The sequence below is a fragment of the Vombatus ursinus genome, unplaced genomic scaffold (assembly GCF_900497805.2).
Source record: "Vombatus ursinus unplaced genomic scaffold, bare-nosed wombat genome assembly UNPS02000577.1, whole genome shotgun sequence".
NCBI lineage: Eukaryota > Metazoa > Chordata > Mammalia > Diprotodontia > Vombatidae > Vombatus > Vombatus ursinus.
Window position 1 is genome coordinate 500,627 of NW_020940355.1, and position 12,546 is coordinate 513,172.

Genomic DNA, 12,546 nt, shown 5'->3' on the forward strand with positions numbered 1-12,546 from the left:
GTTTTGCTTACTTTACTTTGTATCAGTTCAAATAAGCCTTTCCAGGCTTCTCTGTATTCATGTTAAAAAGTTCCAAGAAGCTGTTGGTGAACCAGAAAAAAAAAACAAAAACAACTTAACGGCCTAGCAAGGCTGGATGTCCCATGTGTGGGCAGACCTTACAGAAGAGGGAGCAAAGTGTTTTATTCCTAGGCCTGAATGGCAGTTCCCTCTTCATTGGCTGGGTAATGCAGGATTTACAACCTATCCGGAGCTCCTAATTTCCCCAAGTGAGTTTCTGCCCCTGATTACATCTTCTACTCCCCACATCTCCTTGTCAACAGCCTACAGCTGTCAGTACCCTAGCAGCTTCTCATCAAGGAGTTTTGGGGACTTATCCACACCCTGATGAGGTGCTTCAGACATGCAGAAGCAAAATTCCCCACTACGTTTTCTATAACCCCCCCCCTTTTCCTTTTACTTACTCTGTTGCACCTGTATCTTAATTCATTAAGTAACTATAATTCTTACCATCCAGTTCCATCCAGGGATATGTTATTGGGCAACATTTCATCAGGGGCTTTTGGGGACTTAATAGGGGAGAAGGGAGGGAGAAATTTATCAACTCATTGACAAATCCAAAAGGAAAAAGTAACAATAAATAGTACATTTAAGGCATTTCATGCAGCTGTCTGGTTGGTGTTCTAGACATCATCCGGTAAAGTTTTCTGGTCCAAGTACTGTTCAAGCAGTGTGCAGCAGACTTTCTTCTTGTCAAGATCTTTGTGTCCATTTTTGTAGGACACTGATCTTAACACAATTTTAAATTTCCTTGCCCTTATGTCTATTATTACAAGATCAAAATTAGAACGTAGGCCAGTTGTCATATTTAGTCTTATTCATATTCCCCCATCAGGAAGATGATATTCCACTAAGCCAACTTCTGGTCATGTATAAATAAATACCCCTTAATTAAAATGGATGCTTCTTTTAAGGCATTTACAATATAGACCACAAGCCATTCTTCTTTTAATGTTAACCAATTGTAACAAACTGAGACAGATAAGATATTAACTAACAGAATAATATCCTAGTTTCATAAGCCCTTGGCTTAATTATTCCCATAATGTTATGAGGAATTAAAGGATCCTAACTTATAACACTTAATTCTAAAATTCTAGGCCAAATAGCCCACTTGTACTTGCATCTTATTATGATAACCTCAGATGTTCCCACATCAATGTATCTTATAAAACTTATGACTATAGAAATTTACCATGAAAGTATAGGGGCATGACTAAAGGGAACAATGCTTCCCTAACTTCATGTCAGTTCCAGGCAGAAGTTATATAATGGCCAATGGCATTGAGCCAGGCTTAAAGTCTGCCAGGTGTCATAATGGGAAAATTAAGTCAGGAGAATCCTACCTCAGCTAATGGAGAATAGTCGTTCTCCTGAACTTCCCATGAGAACACCCTCTGCAGTTCATAGATGCAAGCTCATAGACACCCCTCCACCCAACTCCCGCCCACAGGGTTGGGGCATCATGGGTCAGTAGCTCAAGTTCCTTTATAACCATATCTGGAGTTACTCAGAATAATAGTCCATTAACAGCCCCTAAGATCTTGGATAGCAAATTCCCATCATCAGGGTTTCAGGTGTGACTATAATCTCACATTAGGGAACATCTCTAAAGTGAGCCCCAAGTAGTTTACATATATTCCTACACATGTCCTAGTTCCTGATCAAGCAACATCTACTCTAATAAATAGATTTGCATCTCTATTTCTCAAGCTTATTTATCCTTCTCTAACCATACATAATCTGATCAAAATAGCAAGGTCTTCCCCACAACTCATTACAGTAATTGCTTTAGTATTAATACCTCTGATGCTGCTCTCATTGAGCTGCTGACTGATTCCGTCTCTCAGAAAGCACCCATTAAGCCCAGTCTAAGGATGCAACAAACCTAGGCTGAAGAAACAGTGCCCTGAGGGTTAAGAGATTATTAATGTTGCTTTTCCAGTACTTTGAAATCCCAGCTTACTCTGTTAAAATCCTTCCTTGACTTGTCTAATCTTTAACCTCCTTAAAAACTTCTAAAACTACATCATGCTTTTGAAACTTCTATATAAGCATTACTCTCCCAAATATCAGGATCTTAGTTTTCTGGCTAAGGAGACCAGTGAAGCTTTCATGAAAAAGAGCTCACATTGGTTAAGAGAAAAAATCATCTTAAGTGAATTCTTTCACACCTGAATCAACTCTAACCTCAACATTAACCCATTTTTCTCTTTCTCTGAATCTATAAACAAACTTAAATCAAATCAAATCTGGTAATGATGAACATTTAAAAATTTTTTTTAAATCCAATACTTTTGCCCCTTTAAAAAGGAACATTCTCCACAAATTCATATTTTCCCTTAAGAAGACATGTGGTGACAATTCCTGGCTCTAAATAACTTACTTTCTTAAGAAAGCTAAAAAGTCTCCTTTATGAGACTTATCAGATAAAAACTATTCTAAGTGTTTCACCCTCCTGGGAGATTCAGGCTGATGCATACAAGTTTTACAAACAGCTTAAAATCACTTATAATTACTTGGGTTAGCCAAGAGTTTGACTCAGACAACTGAGGAATTTGAATCAATGCTGACAGGGTGTGGTCAATTTCCCCCAGGCAGGCTATAGTTCCAATAATTAATTGCACCTGTTGGAATCTGGAGGGAATTCATGCCTAACAGTTTGAAAGTCAGGAGAGTTGTATTTCCCCCATACCCTTCACAAACAGCTTTGAGATCTGATTAAACCTGAATTCAAACCCTTAGCTTTTCCCTTTCTCAGCTCTTCCTATCTTGAGCTGTAACCTTGCTTGCTGCACCTTCCACTAACAGAATTTTCCCCTGCTTTTTGATTCCATTACTCATTTAACTTTATTCTGGTGTCCCTACTTAACCAGTGCTGGAAACCAAAAATCTCCCACTGAGAGTGTAAGTGGGAGTTTTCCCAATGTTCTCTCTAATCACAGACTTTTATTTTAAATCTTTCACCACAGATGTGAAACTTTTTTTTTTTTTTTTTTTTTAACAAACGCACACAGAAACTGGACAAGACAAAGTGTGCATGAATCTAATTTTCTTGTTAGCTTTTTAGGCTATCTTCAGTTAACTGGTATCAGCTGTGATCTTTTTCTTATCTTTCCGTCATACCTTCCCAGTATTTCAACATCCTTCCTAAGGAACTATCTGGAGGAATGTTCACAGGGGTCTCCTTATTTACCCCTGGTTTCCCTGGCACCTTTGAATTCTTATTTCCCATCTTACTTATTTGTCCAAGACCTACTCAGTGTCCTGACCCCAGTAAGATGCCCCACCAAAGTAGTACTCAATAGTCTTCTTTTCTTACCTTGGTCCCAACCACCAAGGCAATACTTAGTAGTCCTCTTTTCTTAACTTGGTCTTTGCATAGAGTTGCCTGGTTGCCATTTGCTTATTTTCCTTTTTTCATTTTTGTTTCTGGTTCAGCAATGGCTTTACTCATTAACTTGGTCCTAGGATCTTGAACAGTCCATGAGCTGGGACACCCATGGAAGATACATGGGATTATTGAAATCACCAGAACATGTCTTCCCATCCTTCATCGGTAGTCGCCCTTTACTCAGGATGTTTGGATCCTGGATAAGCCTCCATTTGTTAGCAACAAAAGTTCCAAGAAGCTATTGGTACACCAGAAGGGGGGGGGGGGACCTTTAATTAATAGCCTAGCAAGGCAGAGTGTGCATTGTGTAGGCACACCCTTACAGAAGGGAGAGCAAAGCTTTTTATTCCTAGGCCCCGAATTACAGTTCCCTCCTCTGTGTCCCCATTGGCTGGGTAATGCAGGGTTTACAGCCTATCTGGAACACTTAATTTCCCCATGTGAGACTCTGTCCCTAATTACATCTTCCCCTCCCCACGTTTCCTTGTCAACAGCCTACAGCTGTCAATACCCCAGCAGCTACTCATCAAGGGGTTTTGGGGACTTATCCACACCTTGATGAGTGATATGCAGAAGCAACATTCCCAACCACATTTTCTACAATGACATTCATTTTTTCTTAGAAAATATAATGTTCCATTACATTCAGATATGATATGATTTTTAGCCATTCCTCAGTCAATGGATATCTACTTGATTTTCAGCCCTTTGCTATCACAAAAAGTGTTGCTTAAATATTTTGGTGTATGTGAGTCCTTTTTTTTTTTGTCATTGGCCTCATTGGGACAAACAATGGAATCTCTGGGTAAAAAAGAGCATGGGCACTTTTTTTCCAGATTGCTTTTCAGAACAGTTGTGCCAATTCACAGCTCTACCAGCAATGCATTAGTGTATCCACATTTCTAACATTCACTGTTCCAGTTGTTTGCCAGATATTTAGTGAAACCTCAGCTGAAGCGTTTTTTTTCCTCCCCCTTTGTTTTGGTTTTTTTTTTTTTTTGGGCAATGGGGTTAAGTGACTTACCCAGGATCACTAGTAATCTAGTAAGTGTTATGTGTCTGAGGTCACCTTTGAACTCACATCCTCTTGACTCCAAGGCCAGAGCTCTATTCATTGTGCCACCTAGCTGAAGTGTTTTTGAAGTTCATTATAAGAGTTAGTTTAGGCATAAGCAAGTTTTTAAGAGAAAGGAGAATTATTTTTTAGAGGGAGCATATTCTTATAATACTACTTTTTGAAAAACTACAGTATAGTATGCGAGTCTCATCTGTTCTGTTTAAATATTTGCATTACTTCGCTATTACACATAAATACAATACAATAGACAAAACAACTGATAATTATTTATTGTCTCCATGAGATCCCTGATAGAATGCATTTGTGCACCGGGGAACTGGAGGAAGGTCTCTGAGTAGCCCTTTGTACATTAGAACAAGTTCAGCTGATTAGTTGGGACATCATATACCTGAGGAGTAGAGATAACAGACAGAAAGAAGCAAAAGGAAAAAGAAGGGAATTGAAGTAGGCCATTGGTAAGCCCTTGACAGAGGGGTAGATGGTTGAGGTGGTTGCTGAATGGAGTCAGTGACTAAGGAACACAAAGGCCCAAAGGAATCACCTTAGTGGTGGTGGGGTATAGGCAGAGTACTTCATGCATGAGTTCCACTCTTCTCCAAGACTTCTGATTCAATAGGATCATGCATCTGGATCCAAAAAGATTAGTCATCATCCAATCCAACCTCTGCATTTTACAAATGAGACAGATGAGGCCTAGAAAGATCAAGTGACTTGCTCAAGGTTACAACAGGCAGTATCAGAGTCAAGATTTGAGCCCAGGTCCCCTGACTCCAGGGCCAGTGGGTTTTCTACTATACCACACTGCCTCTCCCTATTATTTGGGTGGTTAATGCCTTGTGGCATTGATAAAAAGTCATTATATAGTCACAGATATGTTTATTTGGACTACATGACTTCCAAGTGTGTATTCAGAGGATCAGAACTGCTATTTACTGACCACTGAACTAAAATACAGAACGATTCTCATGGATTCTGTTTTTGGATTTTCTGTTTATTTCACCCTTTTGGTCTTAAGGAAAGTTGAAACCTTATGGGAGAAAAACAATATTTTTCTTGGCGAAAACAAGGAGAAATGATGGTTCTTGTAGACCCCTCCTCTCTCTTCCTGAAAAAGAGTGAAAATACAGAAACATAATTGAATTCCATTTCACAATCATTTATTAATAGCAGATCACTATGCTAAAAGGCACTGAGGAAGATACAAAATTTATCTTACATTTATATAGGGTTTACTATATGCTAGACATGGTGCTAAGTGCTTTACAGTTATTTTTTGATTTCATCCTTATAACCACTCTGAGAGGTAGTTGCTGTTATTATTCCTATTTTACAGTTAAAGAAATTGAGGCAAACAGAGGTCAAATGCCTTGTGGATTTAAACTCAGGTCTCCCTGACTCCAGGCCTGGAGCTCTATCCACTGTGCTTCCCAGCTCCCTGCTCTAAGATATGTTCTAAGATTTCATGGACCTTTAAGTCCAGTAGAGACATATTAAACAGATAAGGGTGTGGTTTGACTATTCAGTCATGTCTAGATCTTCATTGACCTCGTGGACCATATTGTCCATGAAGTTTTCTTGGCAAAGATACTGGAGTGGTTTGCCATTTCCTTTTCCAGTGGTGATAAGGTACTATTAGATATAATTCCTTATTATGTGTGCACTTGTAATCCCCAAAGGAGCAATTTAAACATAAGCTTCTTAAGAGCAGGGACTGATTTTCTTCTTTCTTTTCTTTTTTCTTTTTTTGAGTATCGCTGGCACCTAGCATTGTGCCTTGAACAGAGTAGGTGCTTAATGCTTGTGGGATTGAATTAAAATTCACATGGCAGAGGGTGACTTTTGGGTTTTGATTGACATGAAAGTAGGTTTTTGTGTTTGGACATCTGTTGGAATTTTCCCTATTAAATGCTGAAGCTATTCCCTGCCTAATTGAGTATCAGGAGGAAGAATGTGACATATCTCTGTGTGTATATGTTATTATATTTACACATATATGCCTCTGAGTATATATGTATATAAATATAGATAGACATTTATATATGTAAACTACAAGTGCATGCACATGAGCACACACATACACATTATCCCTATATGTAATTCACACAAGTATATTATGCAAGAAGTAGGATGTGTATATATATGTGTGTATATATATATATTCCTATATACATGAATAACAATTCTCCTAATATATAACATTATATATTACACAGAAAAAATATAATAAGCATTGCTTAAAACTTCACTAAGACTTTTTGAGACACCCTGTATATTTACATATGAGTGTGTTTCCATTAAAAAATTTGGTTCAGGAAATGACCACATTTCTTTTGATTCCTTAGAGGCCAGCAGAAATAATAGATGAGGAAGAAGGTGGAGGGAAGGAAAATGAGGATATAGAAGAAGAGAAGGAAGAAGAGAAGGAAGATTTATCAAAAGTAAATGGTGATGTTGAAGAAAAAGAAGTTGAAGAAAGTCCTGAACAGGGGAATGTTGATCCCCCTAGAGTAAATGGTGGCACAAATGAAGAAAATGGTGAAGAACTGGATGAAGTTAACAACGATGAGCGTCATCAAGAGAAAGACAAAGAGATAACATTAGCAAAGGGTGATGGTGATGGTGATGGTCCAAAGGAGGTATTAGTTTTGCACTTTTTTTTTATATGTTTGTGGGTATGTTATAGGAGCTACAAAAGAAGACAGCGTCCCTGCCCTAAAAGAGCTTACAAACTTGTTTGGCTGCTCTCTTGGTGAATTTGGAATCTTGGTGGTGAATTTGATTTATATTCAGCCAGAAGCAATTAACACTTAACAAGCCAAATTTCTATAGATGATAAGTTAAGAGGGTAATTACTTATTTAGCTAGAAAGAGACTTGACTTTGCCAAAGTTCTGATAATAAGTATCATTTAAACTTTTACAGAATATGTAGGGCTCCAAGGGCATTTGAAAGTTGAACTGAATTTATATTTTTCTATATGTATATATATACATATTCACACACACATCTGTATCTATATACATACCATCTATATCTATATATACACACATAGGCTCTCAAGCACATTTAAATGAAAAAGCAGGGAAAATATAGTGAGTAGACAATTTATTGAGTTATCATTATATGCAAGTCACTGCACACACATATGTAAGGTATTAAGCAACTTGAGGGGATTCAAAGAAGTGTAAGACACTGTTCCTGCCCTCTAAGACCTTACTGTCTAGTTGAGGAGAATAGGACCTATAGATACCTAAAGATGATTAGCAATACAGTGGGGTCTGCAATATACAATATGAGACATATATATGTAGATATAAAAATGTGTTTATATATGCACATATATGTCTGAAGGGCAGTGTAGTACAATGAGTAGAGGACCAGCCTTGGAGTCTGAAAGACAAGTTCAAGACCTGTCTTTGGCTCATACTAGCTTTGGGATATTGGATGAATCACCTAGCCCCCAGGAACTTCCTAAGACTATAAATTACAGAGCAGTTGCTGGCTTACATCACTGGAGGAAGTTTCCATACAAAGAGTTCCCCACACTGAGATGAAATCACTTGACCCCCAATAGATATCTGTATTTATAGCTCTATCTCTAATCTATCTAGATCATAGATCTAGATATAATTTACACACATGTGAACATACACGAACACACACATGCCTCTATACATAATAAAAAACCAATAAATGTGCCAAGAAGTAGAAGCATTAAGTGCTGTTGGGTTTTTATGTCAATACGTGCTGATTTTCTATTCTGTTCTTATTAAGTAGGGCAGCAGATTTCAAGGAATACTTATATTCTTAATGGACAAAAATGGAAGGGAATCGGGCATTGGGTGGTGTTGGGGCAGGGCTGAGCTGTCTTGAGAATGGGACTGCAGCATACTTTCCCCTCCCCTTTCCCTAGAAATGTGTGAAGTTCAGAAATCTCATTGAAAGAGAGAATTTTAAAGGGCAGAAGAAAAAATCAGGAAAACTGAGGCTGATAAATACAAAAGAGGAGCTGGGTAGGTTGTGGTCAGGAAAAGGAAAGCTGAAGAAGAGAACACATTGCCTTCAAACCCTGGCGTGTCACATATGCAAATGAGAGAATAAAAAAGCCGATGAAAATATGGCTCATGGGAATTTTTTCAAATTAAAATTTTGTATAAAGATTTGTTTAAATGGAGTGATGAATGCTTTAAGTTCCCTGCCTATGTATCCTTGTTTATTATCTGTGCAACCTAAAGGGTTAAATAATTTTGTTTTTCACTAGGATGAATCAGATGCTCAAAGACCACCAAGGCCTGAAGTAAAAATCACTAGTCCACAGGAAAATGATAGCAATGAACAAAACAAGGAGTATGCTGCTGTGGCATAGATGCTTAAAATGTGGATTATAAGAAAAATTAAGGGTTTTATGTGATACTTGAATTCTAAACACTGTTGTTTGTGGTTGTTATACATAATGTGGCAATATGGTTGAATTCTACCTATAGAATTTCAAAATTATAATGAAAAATGGAAAGAATAATCACATTAATATCTATTTCCTCAGCTGGTGTTTTTTTTTTAAAGCCATCTGAAAGAGTTAAATGTAAAAAATTTGGGTGGAGCTTTTCTTGGAAGAAAACTAACTCTTACTTTCTCCTTTGTAATAGGGTAATAATCATATCTGGATAAATTTTAATGTGCCCTGACTAGAATTTTAGTTGTAAGATTGTTAGATGACAGAATATTTTTAAAAGTCTTATTTAAAAAGGCACAGAATATTTTGTGAATTTTAATGGAAAATGTATGTAATATTCCTTAGGATAATAAACTTTAGAAAGTATGAGTTGCAATTCATTTTTAGATTTGTAATTTCAAGATGTCATTAAAAATCAAGTATTCTTGCTAGATGCTTACATTTCCTTTCTCTCTCTCCAGCCAAAACCTCTGTTATCTTTCTGATATACCAAGCCAAGATGTTTATTTTGCAAATAGGAGACTTACTTATCAGAGTGTTATAAGTGTCATACCATACCATATCATATCACATCATATCAATAGGCCTCGTCCTTATGGCCCTTTCACATATTAAAGTCTTGTAGGCTAAATGGTACCTAGTATAAAAGCTAGGAGGATTTGGAATTAAGGAAGGAAATAAAATTATCTAATTCAGCCATCTACATGATTTTCAACATCATTGGGTCTATAGAAATTTTATTCATCTTGTAGAATTTTTATTCTGCTAGCCCTTATCAATCCTTCTCCTACCTCTTGTTTCAGGTTCTCAGTTATCTGCACGTTAGAAACAAAGTTCCCCACAAAATACAGATTCTCAGAAAATCAAGGGAAAAGACAAAGAAGGTATATAAAAATATTTTCCCCACTGCCCAGTTTCATTAGGTTTGCTATATAGTTCCCACTGGAAAAAATAAAATTTGACAGCTAGATGGGACCTTAGAGATTAGTTGATCCAACTCCTTCACATTTCAGGTGAGGAAATTATGGCAAAGAGTAGAAAAGTGGCTTGCCTAAAGACTGTATGACTAGTTAGTGACAGTCAGGACTAGAAAACAAATCCAGTGACTTTCTATTATACTATTATTTCTATTAGGTATTGGCCCTAATTGCTTTGTGTCTCAGTTTATTTTCACAAATGGGTCAATTAAAGTTTCAAGTAAAAAAAAAAGGAAAACAAATTTCCTATTCTAGTTATGAGTAATATTTGCCACTTTAAATCTTCAAAATATCAAACTATTACGAGAAAAATTTTTGGGGAAATGCTAGAACATTAATGAAACCTATTTCTGATTAACCTCTCACCTTAACTTTTGTTAGTAACCAAATGTGAAATAATCAGAAATTGTAGAGTTCAATTGGCCTCAAAATTGCATTTATTTTGGTAGATATTTGGAAAAAATATATTGCCATTTGTCTTTTGAATGACTAAGGAATAATGCTACTGTGCTAATAAAATAATGCATTTTTCTTATATGAGTATTTTCATTAATTAGACATAGGCAATGGATGAAATTTTACTTCTTGGATACAACTGTTATAACTATTGCATCTTATGGTTGTAAGTGCCTTTAATTGGTTGATTAGTAAATCATTCATTCATTCATCCCCCCAAGGAATATTTGTTAAATACCTATTGTATGTGTAAAGCATTATAGGCATGAAAGGAGATATAAAAACCAGGTAAGACACTATCCCTGCCCTTATGAAGCTTAGGATGAGAAACAAACACAGATAACCATAATACGTAGTATTACATGGATCCATATTTTAAATAGTTTCAAAAGAAAGTGCTGTGTGAACTCTGAGGTTGAAGAGATGGTTGGAAAAGTCAGGGGATGCCAGACTGTGGAGGATCTTGAATGTCAGGCAAAGGAATTTCAACTTTATCAGTAGACAATAGGAAGCCTCTGAGGAAGATCAGCTCTATGTGTTGAAAAGATTATTCTTCTATTAATATAAAGGATGAATTGGAGGATGGAGGAAGGATGAAGGCAGGAAGACCTCCTAGGAGCCCTTTGCAATAGTACTTTAGGATGGTAATGGAGGGATCTATTTTATGGGGATGTGGATAGAAATAGAGTAGGAGACAAGTGAGAGCAATGTTTTGGGGGGGAAGAATCGAAGAATCCACAAAACTCTAGTAACTGATTTGATGAATGTTGAGGGAGGGACGAAGATAAGGCTTATTATGTCCAGCTTCAATAATTAGTTGAAATTAAATTAGTTGACACATATCACAAAAACTTATCAAAGATATGTTTTCCCAAGTAACTGTTTTCATATTTTCTATAAATAATAAATACAAAAAAACTCTAATAAATTTAGCAGTATTAGAAAGATATGAGCATATAAGGGCATGCTATTCTGGGAAGAAATAGATTAATTCTTAAATGTTTTTCTGAGAAAAAATGTAAGCATATAATTTCTATTTGGTCTTTAAAAAATTAAATAAAACTGGGCAATAAGCGTGTATTCTTAAAAAAAAAAAGATGGTATAATGGGCTAAAATCCTATACCAATACTGATGTTTGAAGTTTTCTTTTTAAATCTCAGTTAATTAAATGAAGAAATCAAATGTAAAAATTTTGACTTTCTAGTAAGTTGATTCTTTGTCAAAACCTTTCGTCCCCTCCAGTAATTCCCCCTCGCTCCTTTTCCATTATGTTATCTAGTTTAGGCAATTGGGGGATCATTTGAAAGTCATTTCAATGAAATAAAAATGGATGTTTTTCATGGAAAATAATTACATTAGGCATTCTAAGTATGTAGTACCCTTCAGGGATCTTTAGAACCCACAATTACTGTAGTGTAATGTTGAAAAAAAAGCAACAAATTCTTCCCTAATAGGTGCATATTTTATCATCTGCTAATAAGACATAATCATGACCTACCTTAAGGGAATGAGGAGCAACTGTATTTTAAAAACACTTTAAAATACATACATACATATATATATATATGCATATGCTATATCATATTCATAAAATAACCTTATCTTACCAGGGAGAAAATCATTCCCAGTGAATGAAAATAAATGTGCATCATTTGGCAATGATTTAAAATAAGTTGTCAAAAGTTAGTTCTCTTCCAAAAGATAAACTTTTCACCCTGTGGGAGCAGTTTATTTCCTTACATCTACTATTTGGATCAGTCTTACTGATAGTTTTGCGTACCATTTGTATTTGTATGGGACAAAATCTAGACCCCTATATTTATCTCCAGATTAGGTTCTTTTATGTTGTTTTAAAAAAGGAGTTTGCTACTAATAACTGACAACAGATAGGTTTCTTGATACTTACAAGTCAAATCTATGAAGAGTCAGGATAACTGACACCATCCAAGTATATAGCCATTTATGTGGGTTCATCTGCATAACTAACTGCCTTTTTCCTTCATTTTGTACCTTGTGATTTTTAGTATTACACAAATCTTGTGTCAAGCTAAAGTTGATTCAAGATCATAAACTTTACTGCATTGTGGACTTTGAACATGAGGTTATACAATCAAGTAAAGCCAAATTT

The 12,546-nt window shown here is 36.1% G+C and overlaps 1 protein-coding gene across 3 annotated transcripts in view; it reads left to right on the forward strand.

Annotated features, from left to right (window-relative positions):
* Positions 1–9,271, forward strand: part of DCDC2 (doublecortin domain containing 2) — a 203,116-nt gene extending 193,845 nt beyond the window's left edge. For all 3 annotated transcript variants that reach the window (XM_027861839.1, XM_027861928.1, XM_027862020.1), the window contains exons 10-11: positions 6,875–7,168; positions 8,793–9,271. In XM_027861839.1, coding sequence (XP_027717640.1) covers positions 6,875–7,168; positions 8,793–8,897 — 399 coding nt within the window. In that variant the 3' untranslated portion in view covers positions 8,898–9,271. The remainder of the gene's footprint in view (positions 1–6,874; positions 7,169–8,792) is intronic.
* The last annotated feature ends 3,275 nt before the right edge of the window (positions 9,272–12,546 follow it).